This window comes from Lepisosteus platostomus, chromosome 12 (assembly GCF_059453375.1).
Source record: "Lepisosteus platostomus isolate fLepPlt1 chromosome 12, fLepPlt1.hap1, whole genome shotgun sequence".
In the NCBI taxonomy this organism is placed as follows: Eukaryota; Metazoa; Chordata; class Actinopteri; order Semionotiformes; family Lepisosteidae; genus Lepisosteus; species Lepisosteus platostomus.
In genome coordinates, this window is record NC_142622.1 from 43952455 (window position 1) to 43977486 (window position 25032).

Consider the following 25032-nt stretch of genomic DNA (forward strand, 5'->3'; position numbering starts at 1 on the left):
TTACTCTTCCATTGAAAATAAGTTTTATATTTCCAACAAATGTCTATAGCAAACTGTATCTTGAAATATACCTTTATCATACGTTTATTTACTTAGTACATTTTATTATATGACACCTACTTCCACTATGTCACGAAGTTTGTTATGCATCCAATTTGATCATGTTTAAAATGAAAGCTACTCTTCAGTATAACTCATGCTTCCTGCTAAAACATAATAACCCCCCCCCCCAAAAAAAAAAATTGCACAGCTAAAGTTCTGACTTTCTTATTTCAAGATCGCTAGAGGAGCTGTTTAACAGAAAGCTTGACCCTTCTAGTTCTGTATTCGGAACGAGAAAGGAAAGAACACATAATGCCGGTCATCTTCGATCTCTCCCAGTAACTGGTCTTGTTCTCAAGCTGAGGTTCAAGTGTTGCTCTGTTGGATGCAGTTTAGCGCCGATGCGGCTGCAAACAAGGAGATGTATTAATATATCAGCACCACTAGGAGGAAACAACCCTCGAGCGGAAGAAAAAAGTACAGTATGTGACAGTACATAGAAAACCTCGCTTCAACAAAGACAGGTCTTTGCGTTTACGCATAGAAAGGTTTTCAAATTCAATTTTCGTTGTAGCTTTAACCTAAGTGACTTGAAATGTATATGGTGGTTTCGTACTGTATGACTTAAAAGTACTTAAGGTGTATATCAAGTTAACTAGTAAACTTCCCGATTAGATTTATAAGCAGCTCCGAGGTAAATGACTGGAATTTAAAAAAATAGCTACAATTTAACTTTTTTTTTCTGACACATAGATTCAAATACAATACAACTAAGGTATATGTTTTTTTCCAATTTGTTTATTGGTTTAAAAGAATGTTACATGGTACCACAGACAGTAATGATGCAATGTGAACAATTATGGCATGACAGACTTGGTAGCTAAGCAACCTGTGCAATTCCATCAGTAATATCAAAACAGGAAAAAAGGAGTAGAAAAAGGGAACCAGAGATGTGGAAGAGATTAACTAAATTATATTTTATTCCCACGGCTATAAACCTGCATAATATGGACAATTGATTGTAGATTTTACTTTATTTATATATTTTTTTCTTTCTCATCACTCACACGTCTCTTATTTGTTGATGGGTTCATTTTGTATTGAGTGTGTTGTGTCTCTTACCTGCTCGCAAAGCCAATTCCCCAGCTGGGACAATACAGGAAGTGGACGTATTCAGCTGTGTGTGTTGTACTGGCCCGTGTCTCCTGCTCTAGCTGCCTCAGCACAACCCTCCTCTCTTTCGCCCTGGCTCTCCCTCTCTCCAGATCCACGTCCCCCACCTGCCCTTGACTTCATGCCCTAGTGCCCCCTCTCTCCCTCTTCGGTATCTAAGGGCACGGATGCATCATGATGCAGAATAGAAACGCACTAGTGCAGATGGGCAGGGCTGAGGCAGGCCAAAGGAGTCATGTTTTGTTTGTTGTGCTCAAACTTCATAAGGGGAAGTGACTAACAGTCAGACACTTACCTCAAAATCCACTGACAGAAATGCCTCCTTGAGGGAATATTATCTCTCTTTTCCTGAAGTGCAGATTTTTCCTTCCTGCATGTTGCCCCGTTTCAAAAGCTGTGCGTGTTGGGAGTAATCCCACTGAATTCATGATGCGAAGCAGTTTCTCACTTCTCTGTCTAATCTGCTGTGTACTTGGGCTTCTGGTGTCTGCACTTCAGTTTAAGGGTGAGGTGGGACCCCCTCTTATATGTAAAGCGTTATATAAATACAAGGGATTGGATTAGTTCAAGTCTGCCAGTCTAAACTCACACATGACTTACACAGGTTCCTCCCAGAAAATGTGTGTGAATGCTCTCGGGAGCCCTGTGGAATTGACATACTGTAACCCCACTGTCACTGTCTTTCAGACCCCCTACTGTACATTGCTGCTGAAAATAGCAGTTCCGCGTTTGCCTCACAGATGTGACACATTGTATTTTGTATTGCATTTCCTCTACACGTGATCCTGCAAAAACGACAGCAACAGACTATAGCAGTTATTTAACCATGAAAATTATTATTGATTCCAAAGAGGATATGAGCATCTAAATGACAATATAATTTCAATTATGATAATAACACGTTGTCAACCCAGTTCGATGCGTGTTTGTAAAAAGTACCCTCCACACTATTTCTGTATACGTTTGACGATTTCTGTCGTACTCTTTCCTTTAAAATTTCCTTCCAAACGATATCTCCAACTGCTGGAAATAACGCGTCTCGCACAACAGAAATACGAACAAGGAAGGGCACGTAGTTTCTTAGCAAAAACGAATGTCTTTATTTAATAAAAAAAAAACTTCGTAGCTCTTTATTTCGTTTCCAACATCAATGCAGTACGTTAACACACGCGGTCTTTTCATAATGTCAGGCTGTTCATGCTGTGAATTGTTTGTAGGGTTTTTTTCTTTTGCGTTTTAAAAAGAAAATCTGAAACACAGAAGATGAGTCAAGACCGGTCGACAGGATCTCACGCGTGCAAGACTCAAAAAAGAAACAGAAGACTGGTGACTTTTTCGGCAGATTTACAGACCTATCCGCGGCTGAGTGGGTTTTACGCGAAATGAGTTTTAAAAAAAAATAATAAAAAGCCCGGCCCCTTAAGACCAAGGCCGTCCCCTCGGAGCGCACGCCTCCGCGCCGGCCCCTCTCCTCTCCTCTGCCCCAGTCCCGGGGCCCGGCAGCCCGGTGCGTCAGCGCGTCGCGCCGCCCCTCGCCGGCGCCCGGTGCGCAGTGACCTCAGCGCCAGCCGTCAGACACAGCCGTGGATCTCACGGAAGATGCTGAAGAAAAGGGAAGCGGCGGTGAGTTTCAGGCTGGTTGCGGTTCCCTCTTTCGCGGGGTGGAAAAGGACGGTGTGAGCCGGTGGATGTGTGGAAGTGTGGAAGTGGGATGGGGCGCCTAGCCTGGTGAGGCACGCTGCTGCGGCTGAGGCGGCGGGGTGCTTTCGCCAGTTGAGTCCGCACCGCTGAGTGTTTTGTTGTTTACACTGTAGGCCTGTTGTTAAGGACCTGCTGCAGGAAGAAGTTGGATTTAAACGTAGCACCGTCGGCGTGGGTACAAGGAAGGACTGCAGCTGGGTAGCGGCTCTGGTTCCTCGGCTCCGGCTGCGCAGCTCGGTTTCCTGCCTGCCTGCTCGTCACGTTATTAGCGACACGGCTCGTCTTCTCAGCTGTGTGATAGTAACAGCCGTCACCTGTGACACCTGTGTGCTTTCGGATGAAGCCAAATGATGCTTTGGGATGGCTTACGCATGTGTAACGCGTGGGGGGGGGGATCATTTTGGGGGCACTGTTCCACTTATTTAGGCGCAAGAACTGCCCGGCACACAGTTGCAACCGTAGCTCGGGTTAGGAACCTGTTTGTGGGTCAAACATGATTTGCGGAATGTGTATAATTTAATGGGTGTTAAATGGGTGAGGCATGGGGACTGTAAGCGGGCAGTCCGCTGAGCGAAATGCGTTCAGTTCAAGCACGGCGCAGGGCTGGGGCGCTTGGCACGGTTTCAGCGCTAATCCTGCTGCCGTCGGGTCACATCACCGCGACAGGGTTGAGCGAACCGGCCGGAGAACATCGCGGCAGGAAAGGGCTGTGGGCTTAAGCTCTTAATTGCGTTCCGCATAACCAAATGTACATTAGAGTATGGAACTTGACGTGAATATCTCCGGAGTTTAATGTTGGAAAAGGTTGTTTTTTTTTAAAAAAAGAAGTCTCATCTTCATTGTATCTCAATGGCAAAAAATCCTAATCACAGCGACATTGATTTCATTAAGCTTTTGATGAGGGTTTTTGTTTGTTGATTTTGGTGAAATAAAAACCAGACTGCTACTGACTGCTAGTTACTGTGCACGAGTTCGGCACTTCTCCACACAGTCTGTTTACGACAAACTGCCCAAAGATGATTTGACATCCCCCTTCAGGAGCTCTGGCCTCATAGCCTTCGAGAGCTGTTTCATTACAGAGAGCACAAGCAGTAGCCCTGTAAAGGCACACGGCTGATGTTACTGTCAGGATGAGAAATGAGCCCTTCTCTCCCAGTTTGCGTGAGTCTGCAGTGTGGAACGGTTTGTGTCTTTTGCGTCTTTACGGCTGTGCCTTCTAGCCTTACCATGCTTCTCCTGCTGGGACCGCAGGCCGGCGCCTTGGCGTTTGTGCTCTCTCTTCTGCTTCCTCAACACCATTCTGCCACATCGCTTCTACCGCTGGTCTGGGCCGCCTCGCCTGTCTCTCCTCTTCCCTGTGGCCCAGGCGTCTGTGCGGGGCGTCGGGTCTCCTCTGTGGCCGAGCCCTCCTCTCGGCTCAGGTGATGAGGACGGCTGTTTTGCTCCCTGCCCCTCCCTGGTAGAGAGCACGGAGGCCTGACGCAGCTTGGACAGGAGAACTGAAGCCGACGACGGGAGCTCTTGCCCCTGGCCCAGTGAAGATCGAGGCAGACAAGCTCTCTTGTCCCCACAAAGGGGCCGGAGAAGACCAGACACTGCCCCTAGTTCTGTAAGAAGCCCTCCTTGGGGCACCTTCGGCACAATGGCTTGTGCTACAGTTACACTGTGATCTGGCAAAACTATCTCGAACCTTCAATACAGGCACCATTGAGCAGCCTGGTTTTCACTGGCTGTTTTCTTTCCCCTCATACTGTTTCTGATGGGAGTGAAAAAGCTCAGCTGTTTCTTGTTCATAACCCTCCCATGCTTTTTCGTGGAAGATGAAAACACTTGTTTTTGTCGTGTGACCGTAAATGTGCCCTTCGGTGCGGAGAGGAAGTTAAGGCTAAAAATACAGCACCGAGGTACAATTTGAAAAATCCATCTTGTTGGTTCTACTTCAAAGCATGGAGAAAGCACAAATGAACTGATTGGTGTATGGTATAGTACACTTGTGAGTAATAATAAAATCTCCCCTATTTAACATTTTAATGTGTAAGTGTAAAGAAATCACAGTCCCACTCTTTTATTTACTTTGTTTCTTTTTGCCGCCGGCACAGTGTTGAAATGAGGGGGAACTGCTAAAAAACATCTTTGCAGGGCATGCTTGTTCTTGATAAATGCTTGTAACGAAACAGCTGTTTGGCAGAGTCGCTTTGAAAATTGTACATGCGCCACTTGTGCTACTGCTGAATACACAGCAGGGAAGAAGATCTGCGTCTTCTTCATCGTGAAACCTTTACGTGAGCTACTACAGGATCCCAATTAAAGTGGTTGTTACACCTTTTCTGATCTAACCTTCCAAACCCCCTTTGGAGACCCACCTGAGAATATCCTTCAACCCCCTGCTGCGTTCTAGCGTTCAGTAGGTGTGGTGCTTCAAAGGACCACCGATCAGTGTTTGTGAAGATATCTAGGCTAAGACATTTAAAAGGAAATGCCACATTTGTTCAAATGGATTGACATCACTGATTTTTAATATTAGAGTTCCGGATTTCAACTGAAAGTTTTATACAAAATTTCTGATACACCTGCTTGCAGTTGGAACAGTATTTTGAACAATCTGTTATTTTTATTGACTCTGTGACACTTTAATTTGTAATACCACACTTTAGAATACCAGAGATTGCATGCTGTCCTGCTTTCTTGTTTTCATTTTGTCTGTGCTCTGTTAATTAGCTGAAGTTATTTTCTTAACAGGAATCTAGGACTTCCTTGTCAGTGAGGCCTCAATCTCAATGGGCTTATGTCCTGTCTTAATAAAAGAAATTTTAAATTGGAATTACGGTTTCAATACAGATCTCACAATCTGCAAAATTAGAACTGGTGCTCCAGTTCATGGGACCAGGTGTTTTATTCAAGAGTAAGATTCAGTTCAGGTTTGAGAATAAGGTCTGAGTTTTAGACTCCTAGTTTATACACTGAGCAGCAATTGGATTTTAAGCAGGATTTTTAGGAAACAGTGAAGTGAATTATGTTCAGAGGAAAATAATTAATGATGAAATCAGTTCTGTCTTTGAAAAGCCTTGACAATGCGGCACGATGCCCATGACGTCTGCTGTCATAAAGGTTAAAAAAGAGGGTTGTGTCTCAAACCTTTTGTGTTCTACTGCTTGTGTGTATCTGTACAGCGTTTTAAATATCATGTTTTATTATCCAACTGCCTAAAAAAGGAGTGGTTGTATTAATGTAAAAACACATGTACTGGATAACGTGCCTCCTATAGCCAGAAATGATGACTGACCACTAGTCCATCAGGTGTTTCCTTCACTCCCCAGGCACAGTGGCTGCGGTTCAGAGCAACTCTCGCTTGTCTCCTCAAAAACATGTCCCCCACTCTGAACAGAAGCACAGGAGTCTGCTCCAGAAGACTGTCGCACAGTTAGGAGAACAGCTGTACTAAACCTGATAAAGGCTTCCGAAGGATACAAGCTCTATCTGGTCGATACCGAAAGGAAATTAATCTTCCCTCAGAAATGAAAAAGACAGCCCCAAAATCTGCTTCCAGCTTCTTCCATGCTTAGAAAGACCATTTTCTTGTTTCAGTCCTCAAGGTGTGTGTCTGAACTGCTGGTGCTTTTGGTCTGTTGGAAGGTGGAACTCACTCAAAACATCAGAAATCTTCTGTTGTGAAGCATTAGAGAGTTGTGCCTGATCCTGCTGCTGATCTGCTAAGCTAGTGCTCTTGGGCTGACCACTCATCTCTTAGCGCATTGGGCATATTCACCAGAAGTCTCCACCTGACTGCAGCTCCCACCCCAAGGGAAGAGATTCAGTGTTTGTGGCCAGGTCTTGTCAGTGCCAGTTTTCTGTTCCTAGTCCCCTGTCGCTGACCTCTTGAGGCCGTCTCGGTTACAGATGCAGAAAGAACTCTCAACAGTCGCCCAACCTGCCCTGGATTCTCCTAACTAGGTAGATCTTTAGTGAAGTGACTCAGCAGGTGGCCTGTACATGTCAGCCCTGTCCCCTCGTTGTTTACCCCTTAAGCCAGTTACTGTACTTACAGGTTACCAGTGGCTACGTGGCACAGACAGGTAGATGACTTCACCATAACCCATACTGGTGTAACTAGCAAACACCTCGGCACACAGCTTTGTAGCATTCGGAGTTATACCACCATACCAACTGTCTTTCAAATGCACGCAGGTGTTAAGAAATGAAAACTAAATCAACAGAACGCACCAGAAGCCTCACAATGTCATCCAAGTCAACGTCCATTTTCTTCTTTTGAATTTATGCAAAAACTGCTTACATCAGGGCTCCTACATTGTTCCACCAGTACAAGTGATTGCTTGGGGCTCACGTTAAGCTCTGGGGTTGCATGCTTGAGCCTGGGTGATGTGACCAGCTTCCTTTGATCTTTTCAGACGTGGCTGCAGGTAACTGGCTGGGTCCTGAAGGGGTGTGGGTGGGGTTAGTCAGCTCAGGCTGTCTTGGCTCTCTAGAGATGATTCCTGTGCCTTGCTTGGGGTCTGCAGACTTGGGGCAACAAGAGTGAGAGCTGCTGCGTTCGCCCTGCTGGTGCTGTTGAGCTTGACGAACGTGAACAAGTTGCGAATGGCTGTGTAGGACGGTGTGCTGGAGGAGCATATTTAGCTCTTCCTAAGAGAGTACAGAAGCGTTTCCTGCAGAACCTGATGTATAATAAATCAGAAAGTCTAAATCGGGAAGTCCTTTGCATGTGTAGTAATGTTCTGAAAACATATTAGCCGGTTCCATAGGACCAAAAAAATATTTTACCCAAGTACAAAGGTACAGATTCTGCAGTCTGATTATTTCGTGGAGGGAGGGAGGGTCATGTCTTTGCAAGGGTTATAAGAATGACCGATTGCTGTTCCCTTGTTAAGTGGTCAGGCTATTGATTGTTTTTGGAACAAACCAATTAGTAAAGAGTGAGGACGTTCCTCTGAGGAAGGACTGCTGCCTTTATTGTAGAAGTGTAATGAGGTTTTTTCGGACAGGGGCAGAGGCTGTAGCTCCCATATATCTGTCCCAGGAGCCTTAAGGGTTCAGAGCCGCTGTGGTAGCATTTGTGAGAATCTGTTGTCTGGGTAATAATGCACTGCACAGTTCTTTTTTAGAATCTTTTGTTTAAAATCTCCCTGCTGACATTTTCCATGAAGCACTGAAATCTATAGCTCTTATTCAAGCACCGTTGCTTTGGTTACAGAAGGGGATATCGCGTGCGCAGCTCAAAACCTGTTTAGGCCGCAAGTGGCCAACCCATCAGACAAATTCCTTTCGGGCGCAGAAGCTCTCCCTGATCCAGCGTCAACTGTATTGTTAAAGTGAGACTGCCGCAGTACTGCGGAGTGCCACTAGCATCCAAAGAGCACATGTTTGCAATGTGGTTCACACTTTAAATATTCTAAGCCAGTGTAGCCTGTTTGAGGGCAAAACCGCATGTGAACTCTGCAGTGTGAATGACATGCAGCAGACCACTTTCAAATGAGTCTTCAGGATCACCATTGCGATGTTTTCCCAATGTCTAATGTGAATACTTTTTTATAGGCTTTGCTTAAAGACGCATTTAAATTATCCAGCACTGTTGTTTTTTTACAGCTCCACATTTTTCTCCGTCTGCAGGTTGTAAAATGGCCATTGTTGTTTGAGATGGAAGTTTTTTTTTTCCAGTTTCTCCAATTTGAAAAACTACTATGTGCAGTGGAAAGGCAGTATTGTTCAATATGTGTGCTGTTTGTATATTAAATGATTGATTAAAAGGAAATGTTAAAGTGATGTGAGGGACAGTAATTAATGTATTGGAAAACATTTACTTTCCCCAGAGGAGTTGCATTGTGCTCACTGGTGTACTGAGCAGCAAATGTTCATTGTTTTATTGATTATTTACCATCTTCCTTGTAAAGTTCATATTGAAGTTTTTATGTCATCACACTTCAGATCCTTAGTATTTCCTTTTGACTTTATCGGAGACTGATGGTCAAGGAGCAAAAAAGGTGTTGCCATTAATTCATCTTGCTTAACATTTAATATTAATGAGCATACATTTATTGGAATCTTGTGCTTTTTTAAAGAACATAGCTGGTAACTAAGTACTTCCTACTGAGTGTCTTGTGACTCCTAGAGAGTACATGAAGGTCATTGTTCTGGATGACTGTGTTTTCAATATTCTCAGCTGAAAATAAGTGATGGATTAGTTTCCTTTTTGTGGTGGTTCCCATGGTAATTGTTTATGTGTTGCAAATAAACTTAAACCTACAAGTTGGATCAATAGATTAATTCTCATACGGTGAGGGCAGATGTTGTGGAGCTTGCTTTGTATTGCTTGTATTGTATTGCATAGCACACCTGTCAAACAAGTTGTAGAAGTCCCTACAGGACTAAAGTTTTTTTTCTGTCAGGTTCGGGGCTGACAGAGCAGTGGGGATACCTGAGACACAAGGGGTGTTTTGTTTAGCTGGACTCTCAGTATATTGACTTGAAGGCTCGCCTTAACTGGAATGTGTTGCCACATGTTTTCCTTACGCGAGGTCTGTGTGAGCAGAGGTTGTGTTTTAGACCTATCTCGTCCATATCCGGTGCTGCTCATCGGTTTCCAGCCTGCCCTATCTGCAGGAAAGGCTTTCAATAGATGATGAACTCCAGGTTTTAAGCACTGCGCTCGGCAAGACCCTCAGCCCACCTTCCAGAGGCTTGTTACTCTGTTTAAAGGCACTTCTTTTTTTTTTTTTTTTTTGCTGGGGTTGTACTCTTAAGAATAATTATTAATTGCATTCATCTATGCCTTTTCATCCTGGAGGATCGCAAAGCACTTGATATTTGTTCGGGAACTCGGCTCCTCCATCACTGAAGTGTGGCGCCCTCTGCTCTGTGCCAGCGGCCCCGCTGCGCAGCAGGTCTGGTGGAGAGGCGAGAAGCTGCCATTCAACATTATGCAGCAGTCTGCTGAACGCTGCCGCGGGATCTGTAATGACCAAGCGGGCAGGAGCTCGGCTTATCCAGGGCCTGGAGCCTCTTCCAGCACAGTGTTCCCCTCTTACCACGCTGGGGTGCTTCCTGGAAAATTCTGGTCCAGAGGGAAAAGCTCCAGCAGCGCCGTGGTTTTCCCCAGGTTACTCCCATCTCTGAAGGGATCAGGTCCAGCTGCCTCTGCTGGAGCTCTTGCCTCCTCCTGAAGGTCCGGGTTTTTGCGTTCTTCTGCCATGCTCTCTTCTGCTAAGCTCTTAGAAGAATACATGCAGTGCCATTTACTGTATATACTGCATAGACTGTAGTTAGGGATTGGGTTTCACCATATAAAACTTCAATAGCACCTATTAGAGCATATCTTCAGTGATCTTAGAATATATTTGTACTTGGACGCCTTGAGAAATTTCCATCTTTATATTAGGATTTAGACTTCTTTTATTGTTGCCTGTTTTTGACATCCCCACCAAACCACTCCAAAGCCTTGGTTTCCTCACAGCTTGAAGTACCAGACGGACTGGTTTGAATTTGGTGCCATTTCAAAGCTTATACCTGGCGCTAACTTGTCCCTAATGTACATGTGTCGTGAAGGAAGAGGAATTCACACAAAAAAAAATGATTTTGTGGCCTTTCAGCTTGACCATTTTCAAACACATTACCAAGGATTTTTAGAAGGCTTTGTTATACTGCCTGACAACCTTCTCTAGCTTTCCTGTGAATTTCACCTTGTGGCTGTCATTATTTATAGCACAGCACGGAGTTGAGTATGGGGTATTAAGCAAATATTCTACTCAAAGCAAGTACAAACCTTATACAGTGAAATAAAATATGTATTTGTAATCGGGTGTACTCTTCTGTTGAACTGAAGCTATAGTGTATTGCCATTCAGGTTGAGGATGTTTATTTACACTCTTTGTACATGCAGTAGTATTGTGCCTGTATAGCCTTTAGGAAAGGCAGAACAGATACTCTGTTTCTATTGGGTCTTAGACATAAGCCAGCTTAGATGCAGTTGATGACAAAGATCCTTATGGTTTTCAATTTGTTTAAACTGAGCTGTTCTAAGTCAGCTTAGGTGTGACCTGCGTGTGCATGCCACTTAATATACTGTGTTGGAAAATTCTTAACTCTTTATTTTTCTCACAGAAAGCTCCTCTCCGTTCCAGTTCATATGAACTTACTGTACTGCGGGGACTTGAAAAAGAATGTGTTTTTGCTTTTCAAAAGCATGTTTTGAAATGTGACAGTATAGCATCAGTTCACAAACAAGGAGACCATTTGGAAAATCTTACTTTTATCTCATTTGATTGCTTATAAAATCCCCCCACATATCAGTTCATTTTTAAACATTTTTTAGTTAATCAGAATTGTTTTGGAGAATCATTTTTTAGCATTGTTGTCAAAATGTGTTTCTGCTTGTATACAAAGATTTCATGGGACAATACAGTACACTATTGGGCCTGTATAACAGTTCCTTTAAAGACATAGCAGGAGGGTATGGAGGGTAGCATAGTTTTGCTTAAACATGGCATTTTTTCACATAGAAAAAGGTGATTAAAAATTAGTATTTAAAACAGTTTTAGGAATTAAAGATTTCCAGAATGATTTAATAGTGTAAAAATACAGTACATGTAAAGACATAATGATTGTAATTTGTTCACATTAAACAAGAGCATCTGTAATCTGGGCTCTAACAGTACCAGGATTTAGTGCCCTAGTGTCTCAGCTTGTACAGTAACTGTGAGTAATGTGGCAGGAGGCAGTTAATGCCTCTGTTGATTTACTGCAGCAGAGCAGAATTAGCCTGCCTGTTGCTTTGACTGACCTCAATTAGTTCTCTCTCACTTCTTCAAAGCCTAATACAAAAGTCGCCATGTCTTGATAGACATGCAGAAGGCATAGGTACAAATCTACTGTAGAATACATAAAAAGACCCATAATTAGCTTTTTTGTATGGTTTGAAAACCTCTTGACTTGATAAGGCACAATTTAGGGTTGATTTTTGTTTTGCTGTAGACAGATCCAGCCATTTTTTACTGAACAGTTCTTGGTCGTGTAGTTTCTTTGATGCATCAAAGCCGGGATGTGCAGCTCCACTGACACTGTTAGAAAACCATATAGCACGAGCAGTTTATCACAGGTGTGTCCTGTGCGTTTCCTCATTCCTTTGGCAAAAAAAACAACAACACAGTGGCCAGAACTAGGCAATGTGTTTTTCTACACTCCCCTGAAATGTGACATAAGGGGTAGATGGGCACGATGTTCTTACCTTCTTGCCATAGCCCACTTTAACCAAAAATTATAGTGATGGATGATACGTTAAGGACCAAAAATTCAATTTTCTTTCACCATTAGTGAGTTCCTGCTTCAACACCCAATTGATTTCTGCTAAATAAAGTGCTGAGAGGAAACGCTAAACCACCTGGGCATCAGAGACGCTGAAGCAGAGCTAGCAGGGTTCATCTGTCCTGCAGACTGAAACTACAGCTCCAGACAGTGAGGTTCAGGGCTGAAGGCCGAGGCGATGGTAAAACTTGAATGCCGCGAATGTAGAAGCGTCCCTTTGTCCTCAAATTATTCTTCATGCCCTGAACATTTTCAAAGCGATTTCCAGGTTACAGGATATTAGAAAGAATGTAGTTTTTTCTTTTTTTAGTTTTTTAGTGTTTTTCAGTTTAGTGTCATCATTGGACAGATACATTTTTTTAAGTTATTCGAAATCAACTTAAGCGAAATGCATATTCAATACTCAATAATGCCTGATAAAAATATATATATATTACTGATTGCTTCAGTCACATCATGCTAATCTATCTCTACAGGTAAGCAAATAATAAATGAGCAGACAATTTTTATGAAATAAAATGAAATGAAAGTTTAACACAATTTTGCATGATTTGATGTGCTGGAAGAAACAGCAGAAATCCTTTTTCTGCAATACAAATTCCCGATTTTCCTTCATTTCCTGCTTTTTGTCTTTCCTTAATGCCGAATTGCAACTTAATGTAATTTTCTGAGGATCTGTCATAGAGGTTGACAAACAAGTGTGATTGATCAGTCTTAGTACAATGTCTTCTTTTCGAATGCTGCTTTCTTAAACTGACAGTGGAATATGTAATATTATTTAAAATATTTTATCAACACTGTGTTACATTGGTTTAAAAGGTAAAAACTGGTTTCCTAATTAAGTCTTTTGGAGGTGTTTTCAGTTGTGTTTTCTTTGATAAGACCTGACCTATGTAACCATGTCTGAATGGTCATGAAATTCTCAGGACTAGAATTTGCTAATTGTTTCCTTGAGAAATGAAACTTCTTCATGAGTCCTGCTGTAGCTTAACAACGCAATGAAATCAGTATTTTAAGTGCGACTGCTGTGAGTAATTATGTGTTAAGTGCTGTTTCTGTTATGACTCTCTCAAATTGTTTTTTAGATCTTAAACCCAGCAGTCGTTTATTATGTTTACCTTATACTATGTGGTTTTGTGGTGTTAAATATCCTAGACTTTAAATTGACTTTTTTTTTAACTCTATACATTCTACATCTCTCGTTTTGTTCCTCTGTTTTCTTTAATGTATTGGTCTGAAAGCTTAATTTCCAAAGTAGCCTTTGTATTCCTTTTCTCTGCTTTTCAGGTTGAGTTTAAACTAGTGCATGCATGCAGTATATCTCAGGCAGTGACCTGGGCTGGATAGTGTAACTGCTTATGGTTACTACTGTACCAACTGTATGGAGAAGAGGAGTCTGATCCAGATTAAAGAACTTGTCAGACCTAATTATGAGAATCCTGTCTGGCTAAGACTTGTTCTTATGTAAAATGCTTTGTTTTGTTTTGTTTTTTAAACCGGGAAAATTAATATTAGTTTTGAAGGACCTCTTACTGTGGACATTTTCAAGATGGTCTCTAAAGGGATTAATCCGCACAGCCATGGCAGGAGAGAATGCATGATTAAGATCTTAGGGCTTACCATGACATGAGACCTGTCCAATTGTAGCTAGGTTGTTGGCAGTCTCTGTGTGCGACAGATATACTGTGGGATTTATTACAACATGAGCACCAAAGAAGATGAGGATAACAGGAGGTTTTCGCATTTAATGTAGCAGAGTTTTCTTGTTTGTGCTGTGGAACTGTAAGTCCTGGGCAAGTTATTATCATAATTGATAAAATTGACCATTTGTTTAACGGCTAGAAGCTTGAGGTTAATTGTGAACAGCGATGTCATAATTGTTATATCATAGCTTAATGGTCGTGTACTGAATTTATAGAACTCAATTGCTCGTTTCAATAACAAAAGAGTTCAACCAAAGTTGTTTGGTGGAAGAAAATTGTACTTTTCTGTGATGATGTTTACAATTTGAATATTACAGGAACAGTTTTCAGGACATATGGTGCAAGGGTAGCAGTTGCATTATTGATGCACTGTCAGCCCAGGGCTTTACAGACGATATCAGATGCGTTAATCTCTCAGTTCACTTCATAGCATTATAAAGTCTGTAAAACAGATTTGTCAACATGTGGCATTTATTGGGTGATTTCAAATGGGTTGTTCTTTGTTTTTCAATAAATGATTCTAAAGGAAAATAAGAACATCATACTGTGTGCTGCAAATGATTTAAAAAAAAATTACCCATTTGGTCACAGCATTTTTTTTTGAGTTTAGATCTGACACTGTAATCTCTGGCAAATGTGTAGATGTTGACTGTGATTTGTAGGAATATATTAATGCCTTTTGCGTCTTCTTTTGATGCCTTTCCATCTTACTGCAACATGGTATTCCACTGATATTCACAATAGGAAATCGGTTAACAGTAACACAAGTGTCCGGGGAAAAGGACTGCCTGTCATGCATTTAACTTCAACAGAGGTATTTTAAACTGACTTTTCAAACATGTTTTATAACAGTATAAAATAAAACTACAGATTGTTTCTTATTGTTTGGTTATACTGTAGGTATAGTTCACCTAGCCATTTCAGATTCTGGTGGGTTTCAGTTAGATCTAGATCTACAGATTATTGTCTCTATAAAGATGAAAAGAAATGCTTTGGTAATTTCAAATGATAGTTTCCAAAATGACTGGTTTCAGTTTTTAGACTGATAGTCCATTATCAATTATTATGGGTTTGAGGGATGAATGAAAATGACTCATGGGCAGTACTTATGAAACTTTAGTGTATTTTGTAACCCTGGTAGACACACTCTGTTCCGTTAGAGATTAACAAGGAGGAGATATAGTGTTCTAACAAAAGGACTTGAAGGAAGAAGGAAAATATTTCCCAGAAAATGATGGGAAACGAGTAGTAAATGAAAGGGGAATGGCTGATGTACTAAATGAGTATTTCACTCGGGTGTTCGCTGTGGAGGATGTCGAAAAGTAGACATGGAAGGCTGAAGTTCTTTACTCAGTAGTATAGAAGTGTTTTGGATGCTAGAAGCGCAAAAGATGAATAAATCCTCAGGGTCTGATGGCATTTTTATCGATTTTGCTTAAGGAAAAAAGATGCTATCCAGAAGACAATGATGCGGCTTTTCCAACAGTTACTCAAGGTGGGGGTACTACCCCTGGACTGAGGAGCTGCTAATGTACTCTTGGATTTGAAACAAACTACCCAGCCATATTGTTGAGGTTCATACCGTCTTGTTGCTTTCAAGAAACAGCTTCGCGGGATTCTTGGGTCAGTTAGCTACTAACTACAAAACTGTCAAACAGCCTCCCTCGTTTGTACCCATCTTTATGTTCAGATAAAAGTGGACACAGAATACAAACTCATCCATTGGCAGTCATGAAAAAACTCCCACTAAAGAATATCTGTGCTCCAACAAATAGTTTTCTTTAACCTGAGAATTTAGATTTAATTTGTGTTCATTTGTGTTTGCCGTTCCTGTACAAGTAGGAGGAATCTTTTCTGAAAGCACTTATGGTTATATCTGCTTTTGCTTTTCTGCTTCCAGCTTGTTGAAAGTCTACCCCACTGTGAAGATGAGAATATGGTTCCGGTACTAGCATCAAAAAAAGCCAGTGAGCTTCCAGTGAATGAAGTAGCTTGTCTTCTACAGGTATGTCTGTTTCTCTGCAAAACAAAAGAATACGAAACAGATCAGCTGTTGTCTTTAGAATGAAAATCGGTAACACTAATGAAAACCTACTGTATGCAGCACTTAACATCAGAGATAATAAGCTTAATCAGAAGCTGGTTAGTCTTTCCACCTGCTGTTTGCTGCCATTTCCAGAAACCCGTTTGTGTCACAGAAATACAATGGGTATAAAACTAAACATGCGTTTAAAAATTACCGATTAGAAACAAAGCAAAAATCCTAAATAGTTTAAGTCAGCCAAAGGCCTCAGAGTTATTTTTCATTACGGCTGTTAAAGCCGTGAATAAATTGGGAGGGCTTTTGTCTGAACAAGAGCTCCAGATGACCTGCTGTGGACAGATCGCTGCTCATGGTTTATCGCTGTTCCCAGGCTGACTTGCAGTATGGCTTAAGACATGGTGAGGTCTCACGTCGCCGAGCTTACCATGGCTGGAATGAGTTTGACATCGGTGAAGACGAGCCCCTGTGGAAGAAGTACATTTCTCAGGTGAGACCTGGCATTTATTCTCTAGCCTTTGTGTGTTTTCAAGGGACTTTATCGGTTGAATTCTCAGAAGAGGAAACTTCCCTCTCAGACTAGGTTTACAAGGGTATGTTTTCAATGTTATTATTCCATTGATAGAATACTTCCAGAAAAAAATCTCCTGTATGCTCTTGGCAAAAGGAACATCTGAAATTAAAAACGCGGTCACCGCAGATGGAAGGAATTTGCATTCTGTCCCTCTGTGTCTTATGTTACGTATGGAGGTATGCATTTTTCCATTGCTTGCTTCTTGTCACATTTCTGAGTCTGCATGGGCAATCAGTCTCCATGAAACACAACAACAATTTACTCGGTCCATTAAGTTGTTCCATTTGCAAATAACTACTGGATTATGGGATGAAAAATCACATCCATGATCATAGAAGTTGTATGTTTTCCGCTATTAGCGGCACTGTGAAATTACTGACTTGTCAGCTGCTTAGGAATTGAGTGTTAAAGGCAGTTTTATTAAAAAACAGTGTGTACCCGTTTTTTCAGGGTTGTCATTATGCCTTAGATCCTATACCATGGTTTAGCTCTCATTGTAAATTGGAAAGGAAAACGTAACCTACAGAGGAAATGGCAGTGAAGAAATACAACAAATCTACATCTCTGTGCCTTAGTAAACATCAGTAAAGTGCTGGCTAGCTTTGTCCAGATATTCTGCCTGTTTACACCTGCATTTCCATTCCACTTTTTGTTTTGCCGTTTTGAACAGTCTTTAATGACCTTTTCCATTATTGTGGGATAGGCTGTTTTGTGCTGGCACCTCATTTCCCACAGCAGGAGTCTGGTCTTCCTTAATGCTTAATGTGCTTCGTGTGTAATCTGAATCAGTCATTTAAGGAATCGCCATGAATAATTTCAATGATCACATGACTCTTATAGCTACTATTAAGTAGGCAGTTACAATGAGGCATAAGTAAGAGAAAGCCAGCTATCCAGAATGAATTCATTTAAAGCCTCTTTGCTGGAATTCTGATAGCAGTGACCTTTGTCTTTTGCCCTTTGCTGTCCCCTTTCAATCAAAGTTTATTTATCAAATGCACAGTAATACAGCTTGCAGCAGCGGTAGTTGCTGGCAATGAAATGTCTTTTCTACGAGCTCACAGGGGAGTAATAAGGTTACATAATAATAGATAATAATGTAATAGAAATTAAATAAAACAAACGGACAAAACTCAGTATGAATAGAGCTGCGACGTGTCCAGGGTGTGTGCAGTACATGATGTCCAGGTAGTGCACTGTGCACGGTACAGTGAGGACTGCGTGTCCATGTAGGCATTATGGGCGATTTGCTAAAGGAGCTGCAGGTTGGCTATTTAGGAGTCTTATTGCCTGGAGGTAGGAGCTGTTCCGTAGTCTGCTGGGCTTTGACTGAATGCTTCGCTTCCGTTCACCGGACGGTAGGAGAGAAAACAGTTCGACTGGGCTCCTTGAGAATGGACCGTGGACCTTGATTGGGATTTGGGGACTCGCCAGTGTGTGGCCATCTACACGATGGCAGTATAAGAGCACGGCACAATAAAAAAAGGAAGGGAAGTTGGCGAGGCGAATCTGCGCTTGTTCTTGCCCTGTGTGGTTGCCTGCTGGGAGGAGTAGGAAGAAGGACAGAACTGCCAGCAAGGCACTCAGTGCTTTTGAGGTTATTTTCCTTTTTTTAGTGCATGGAAAAAGATTGAAGTTAAAGAATGTGAACTTTTCTTGTGGTTCTACCATCAGACAAAAAGTTTTTTTTTTTTAGCAGTGTTCAGTAAGAATAAATAAAATGGAATTCATGGACACATTGCATGTGCAGGGTGCAGTATTTTCAAAGGAAAGTGAAAATTGCTTTATAATGACAAACTAGTATGCCACAGACGCTGAGTGATACACCTCTATCGGTTAACAACTGTCTGGAATTTGCGATTTCATCAGACCGGAAGGCTGACTAGAAATTAACACGTTTGTAAATCATACCACGTCATGCTGTGTACATGACTGCTCTTGTCAACTCGTTACAGGAAGTCTTCAGAAGAAAGTCATGATGCAGTGAAATGCATCCCTATAGACAGCTTCCAAACCAGGCTGTGGGGTTGGGTCTCAATATTAGATATTGCCATCCTTCATCAGGTTAAATGCCTCTCTGGGTGTAGGCACTGCTGTCATATTGCTGTACATAACATTACACAACATAACACAGTTATACCGAAAATATTTTTTCCATCACCAAATGTATTGTTGTTTTTTTGGGTCGGGAATATTGGTGTCAGTCTGATGATATTGTATTTTACGGTAGTCGTCAGGTGAGGATTTTCAATCAGGGCAATTGTAGATAATTAGCAACGAATAGGTCAAATAAACTTTTATTGATCAAATGTTTTCATCAGAGAGTGAATTATATTTTTACATCATTTGGTTTTGCAATTTCCTCAATTTCCAAGTAGCCTCTGCCCTCCAGTAATGTAACAGGAACAGTCGTGTTGAGTTGTCAGAGTCCTCCATGCTCTCAGCCCTTTACACTGACACTTGCCATATCATTGTATGAATAAGTAATGGCACTGTGCATTCCGTGCAGTCAGGAAAATGGGTTTCGTTTTTTTTTATTTTTCAAATCTGCTGGTGCTTTTTTTCTGTTGTGTTGAGGGACGGCTCAATCATGGGCCTGATTTAATTCCCCCCTTTACTCCTTTCAGTTTAAAAACCCACTGATCATGCTGCTGCTGGCCTCCGCTGTCATCAGCGTGTTAATGCACCAGTTCGACGACGCAGTCAGCATCACTGTGGTAAGCGCTTCGTTCTTTCAGTTACTGCTTGGCTTTGCTTTATTTTTATCCGTCAGAAACAGAATTTCAATTGTATGATTTTTTTTTCTTTTTGTCCTAGGCCATTATCATTGTTGTTACAGTTGCCTTTGTACAGGTAAGACTTGTGCTGTTAATTAATAAATACTTTTATGGGGAATTAGATTGCGGTGTGGAAAACATCAAGAGTATATTATATATTATGATACACGCATGGGTTATTTCAATGTAAAAATATCTAAAGGAAAAGGTTGAGATTAAAACTAATTGTGTGTGAACTGTGTTTTCTATAATCTTTGTCATAGACTTAATTTATATTTTCAGTATATATTATTTTTTCTCTAGGAGTATCGTTCTGAAAAATCTTTAGAAGAACTGGGTAAATTAGTGCCTCCCGAATGCAACTGGTAAGTTATTTTATTTTCATCAGATTCTTTTTTTTTTTGTCACTAACAGCTTAAAATGACGGGGTCAAAGGGTATAACATCTTGCTCTAAATATGCAGTCTCCAGGAATCTGGGCTGAAATCTAATTGAGTTTAGAAAGGCACACAGCCTGGAAGTTGTAACTTGATTCACAGTGGATATTGGTCATAACCATAGTACAGCTGCATTAAACTGCAGTCTTTTATAATAGAAGCATTTTTGAGAAGCAGGGAGTATCTAGGGCATGACAGTGCTGTCATGGGTGGTGTGTTTACAGACTCTGTTTGCTTTCCTTAATCACAAAATGGAAAACAAAGATCTGTTTTTGATCAATTTTAAAAGTGCTGCCATTTCATGATCTTCATCAGAGTTTTACAGTCTTTTTGAGCTGTGAATTAATAAGCTCCTTTGCTATTTCTAAAAAAAACAGTTAGGTGCTAATATTTTTGTTTTGTTTATTTATGTGTTCACAAACAAGTCTTTGATTATTACAATTGTTTTTCTGTGAGTTTTTTTTAGCTTGTGTAAAGGGTTCATGGTACAGTACATGTCATTTTCAAGTGAAGATTTGTTTGTTTCCTCCAATGATGTGTCAAACTAATTGTGAGAAAAGGCGTACAGTGACTAGAAAGCTGTCCTTATTTCCATATCAAACATGCCCAGGAGTTACTCATTTACATATCAAAAAGGGAGCATACAGCTCAGCACACCCATTCTCAATTTCTACTTCTTTTGTCAATCTTACGGTGTGAGTTTTCTTTGCACTCCTTTGTACAGTAATACTCGCCGCAAACAGTCACATCAACACGCTGAACTGGTTCTCGAGACCTAAACCCATTGCTAAGAGCTGGTTTCAGATTCCTTTAATTAAATCAGAGCAATTGAATAAGCCTTGTGCTGTATGCTCGTAGGTGTCGTGAAAACACCTACGTGAAAATGTTTTTAATTTCATTTGAACTAAATAACCAATACAAAAAGGAAAGCATTAGGAATCCCAGATCTTCCATCACCTTTGTAACCAGGTTCAAAGGAAAGGAGACTATTCAGACTATATAGCCAGTGTGGTAGCTAACTGATGCAAAGATCTGATTCAGCTGTTTCTTGCTAGAAGCCACATTATAGGCTTCAACGACTGTGCAGCACTTGCCAAGTGTTGACAGATTCAACTGTTAGCTTTGCCCCAGAACCTGTAATGATATACAGTAGGTAAGAGGTTGGCTTGTTGTGGTTCTCTAGTGTGCGGGAAGGATCCCTTGAGCATCTGTTGGCCCGAGAGCTGGTCCCTGGGGACACGGTCTGTCTGTCCGTGGGAGAGAGGGTTCCTGCTGACCTGCGCCTCTTTGAGGTAGGATTGAGTGTGACTTCATTGTGATGGCTCAGTGAATGACTGCATGTGTATTGGTGACCATCAGGCAGAGGCATCATGTGCAACAGGTGAAGGTTTATTCCTAGCTGAAAGGAAAAGAGAAGACGCAGCGTTTCGGCGGTGGAGCCTCCTTCAGGTGTAAAGGCCTCACATGGACTAGTTTTTCTAGTGTCACACTGTTTGCATCCCATTTACAGTAACGAGGTTAATTAGTATAGTATAGCTTCTCTTTTTATCATGCTCTTTAGAATGACTGATTGGGGACTCTCTCTCTCTTTCAGTACAGCTGCCCTTCTTACACCTATAAAATAACACTGAACATCAAAGTTGCGGCAGGAGCAGACGTTACTTCAAAGTTGAATTGTGGCTCAAGTACCGTATATGATGTACAGCAGAACGTGCGTTAGCCAGTCAGAATGTCATGATCATTTTTTCCTTAGGTGTTGCACGTCCTAAGAGGCTCCTTCCTTTAACCCATCTACAACGACCGCTTTGTCCTTAGAGGCAACCTTAGTCAGGATTTCACCGGACAGGACACACATCTGCGTGCATAGGGGGGCAATTTAGTGACGCCAGTTAACCAGAGGAATCAGTTTCATGGAAGCCTGGGGCAGTGGCTTGTTTGCTGTTTCTCTGCGAGCTGTGGAATGGCGCTCGGCGGTACGCTTGAGAAAGCTGTGCTTTCACTGTCTCGGACATGTGGCTTCCTGGGGCAGCCGAATCAATAGTAACCTGGGTTTTCCTTGGGTTCGGACCGCAGGCCGCCGACCTGTCGGTGGACGAGTCGAGCCTGACGGGGGAGACGGCGCCGTGTGCGAAGTCTACGGCGCCTCAGCCGGCTGGCGCCAACGGAGACATCGCCTCCCGCAGCAACATTGCCTTCATGGGGACGCTGGTCCGGTGTGGGAAGGCCAAGGTGAGTTCTGCTCACCCCACGAAGGGCAGGCTCTGCTGCTGCTGCTTTCATCACTGCGCCCCGCACGCTCCGGGGGGAAAGGGGGACCTCCTGTCGCGCTGAAAACCTCTCTCGTGCAATCTGTGCAATTAAATCAGACAAGACCTCTTCACAGTGATGAGAACCGACGCAGGAGGCAAACGGCACAGCAGGGGAATGTAGGGAAGTGAGTCTGAAATGTTCGAAATTGGTGCTAAAAACAAATAGCAGGGAGATAAATCCATAGCTTAATAGCTTTTATTGACCGGATAGACAGAAAGTTTCTGGTACTGTGTAAGTGTCTCACGTGTATGATGATACTTCTTTCAGTTTACAAACTGCAGCCTTTCTGTATTTTATTCTTTTCAGGGCATTGTCATTGGAACGGGAGAAAACTCCGAATTTGGTGAGGTGTTCAAGATGATGCAAGCTGAAGATGTGAGTAACTGTTTTTGACATCACCGTAATCTAAAAGTGAACGTATTGTAATGCATTGTAACACGTTCGCATTCTTGGCAAACTCATCTGTTTCTTTTTACAGGCCCCCAAAACACCTTTGCAGAAAAGCATGGATCTTTTAGGAAAACAACTCTCCCTTTATTCATTTGGGATAATCGGTGGGTTTTTTTCACATTTCCGTGATATTGGCATAGAGCTATACTTGCCTGAGATTTGTACGTTTCAGGATATATTTTCAAAACCACCATTCTAAGGGTGATAGACTGCAAAACGAATTGTGCCGCTTTATTTTCTACTAATGATTCACTTATATCCCTTACAGGTATTACTCAGTTTATCGTGTTGAGTAATTATAACTTTTCGTTTGGTATAGGAGTCATCATGCTTGTTGGCTGGCTCCAAGGAAAGCATATTCTCGATATGTTTACTATCGGTGTTAGGTAAGTAAAGCATTTGGCTTTTTTAATTCTATAAAATGTGAGTAATAGACTTATGAGATTGCTATAGTAGGCTTCAAATGTTCTGTCATGATCTATTTATTCTCTTATACCTTTTATTTAAGTTCTGGTAAATTTCAAGGGTGATGTTCTCTTCCATCATCATTATAGAACCCTTGAAATGTATCTTCAGTTTCCTTTTGACTTTTTCAATAAAAAGCCAATACAGTGGGTATGTTAAAAAGATTGTTTTGGCATTTAATATGGCTCACTTTATTTAAATTGCAGATTTGGTTAACATGACCTGCAAGTCATCAGGAAGCAGGCTAATTTGGTGTCTCTTGGTCATCATCTTTTTTTTCTGTGTTTGGCATCCCAGTTGTACAGAATGCCATTACACCGAAAATGATCCTGGTTTCCGAATCGGTGCTGTTTTCTGCCTTACTGTAAAGTGTGTGCCGTCCCCCCCCCCCCCAGCCTTGCAGTGGCTGCTATTCCTGAAGGCCTGCCCATCGTGGTGACCGTGACGCTGGCTCTGGGCGTGATGAGGATGGTGAAAAAGCGTGCCATTGTGAAAAAGCTACCAATTGTGGAAACACTAGGTACAGCCATTTTGAGCAGGTTTCTGTTTGTTTGTTTTTCCTGTGTGACCTGTATATACCCACAGAGTGTATTGTATGCTGTAAGTACACATAGGTGTATATACATACATGTATATTATTGTACCTTTAGATATGAGGAACTGAGTGGTTCCTCCATTGAACTTTCAACATAGAGCCATCTTAAAAATTAGTCTTGAAGAGGGACTTGGAAAATAATTAAAGAGAATAATTTTATGTACAATAGAATGGTTTTCAGATGTTCTGGCAAGTCTGAAGGGTGACTCATCAGGAATAAAAAAGGTGCTTAAAATGAGGCTTGTTTTTTTTAATCTCATTTGCACATTGCCCATTAAATGACATGCGTCCTGTACGACAATGAGAATTTGCATTTCACGGCTGGTTGACGCTGAAGGAACATGAGCTTGACAAGGAATTTGTACAATGTCTGGGGCTCGGCGTACTGTCCAGCATGTTTTATAAATTATGATGGTTGGGTGTTAAAATGGAAAAAATAGTTTTATATTGGCTCTCAATATAAAATGTGTATATGACTTGCACAGCTTAGGGTTCTATTTTATATTCCTGGCAATTCAGTGAAATTGTAGTTAATACATGCTGTGCATGTAGGAATGTTTTTGGAATTATTCATGCACTGAAGCAGGCTGGGTGCAGGACCTCACCCAGACAGCAGTACGTATTGTAAAGAAGCATATTTTCTTTTGAGCAGTATCCACTGTTTGAAGCTGCCTGGAGAACAAGGCAGTAAATTGAGTGTTTGACATTTCCATAAATTACCTTCAGGAGGCTGTATTGCACTCAGTAATTTCAATGGTGTTGGTGTGACTAAGGAAATGTACAGTGATATCTTTATTTGTCAGTCTATCCCTTTAACCTACAGCCAAGGGCATTGCATAGAAGATAAAAAAGAATTTCTGTGCATTGTTCTGTGACGACTGAGCCACGGTCAAAACCTCCTAAATGCCTTCTTCTCTCCTCCCCCTGGTAATTGGATTTCAGTCGTTTCATTGTTCCATTCGGAATCTGACCCGTGTTCACGCAGGCTGCTGCAATGTCATCTGCTCTGACAAGACCGGAACCCTGACAAAGAATGAGATGACGGTCACTCACGTGTTCACCTCCGACGGGCTCCACGTCGAGGTAAGAGTCGAAGAATTCAAGGCCAGAGCTGTTCTCGGGGGCGCTGGAGTTCTCACTAATAATGGTACAATTTTAAATTAATCTGGCTGGCGTAAAATGGTGCTTTATCCATGTCCAGACAGATTATGTGCTCTTGAATTTCAAATTTTCTAAAAGTCAAGGAAGTACTTTATCCTTCAGACCATCTTTGTTAGGTGTGTTTTGACACTACATTAGCTAACGTTGATTTAATCGGGGGCCATATAATTTCCGCCACCTAATTCAAGTCCCAGATAACGTGTATTACTAAACGAAGTGGCTGGATGCTGCCTTGATTGGGTACTGTAAGACGTGAACCTCTGTTATAGTGCAGTGTGTCCCTGTGGCCGGC

At 41.7% G+C, this 25032-nt stretch overlaps 1 protein-coding gene across 4 annotated transcripts in view; it reads left to right on the plus strand.

Annotated features, from left to right (window-relative positions):
* Nucleotides 1–2686: 2686 nt before the first annotated feature.
* The window catches only part of atp2c1 (ATPase secretory pathway Ca2+ transporting 1), a 33656-nt gene continuing 11310 nt past the window's right edge, over nucleotides 2687–25032 (plus strand). Inside the window, exons 1-14 of one of the 4 annotated variants that reach the window (XM_088602158.1) lie at nucleotides 2746–2838; nucleotides 15372–15554; nucleotides 15832–15936; nucleotides 16346–16462; nucleotides 19174–19263; nucleotides 19364–19399; nucleotides 19627–19688; nucleotides 20943–21051; nucleotides 21833–21988; nucleotides 22376–22444; nucleotides 22548–22623; nucleotides 22839–22905; nucleotides 23380–23504; nucleotides 24565–24662. In XM_088602158.1, coding sequence (XP_088458284.1) covers nucleotides 15868–15936; nucleotides 16346–16462; nucleotides 19174–19263; nucleotides 19364–19399; nucleotides 19627–19688; nucleotides 20943–21051; nucleotides 21833–21988; nucleotides 22376–22444; nucleotides 22548–22623; nucleotides 22839–22905; nucleotides 23380–23504; nucleotides 24565–24662 — 1074 coding nt within the window. In that variant the 5' untranslated portion in view covers nucleotides 2746–2838; nucleotides 15372–15554; nucleotides 15832–15867. Of the gene's footprint in view, nucleotides 2839–13989; nucleotides 14011–15371; nucleotides 15555–15831; nucleotides 15937–16345; nucleotides 16463–19173; nucleotides 19264–19363; nucleotides 19400–19626; nucleotides 19689–20942; nucleotides 21052–21832; nucleotides 21989–22375; nucleotides 22445–22547; nucleotides 22624–22838; nucleotides 22906–23379; nucleotides 23505–24564; nucleotides 24663–25032 lie in introns of those variants that run through there. The other 3 variants (XM_088602159.1, XM_088602157.1, XM_088602160.1) reach the window with 3 other exon arrangements.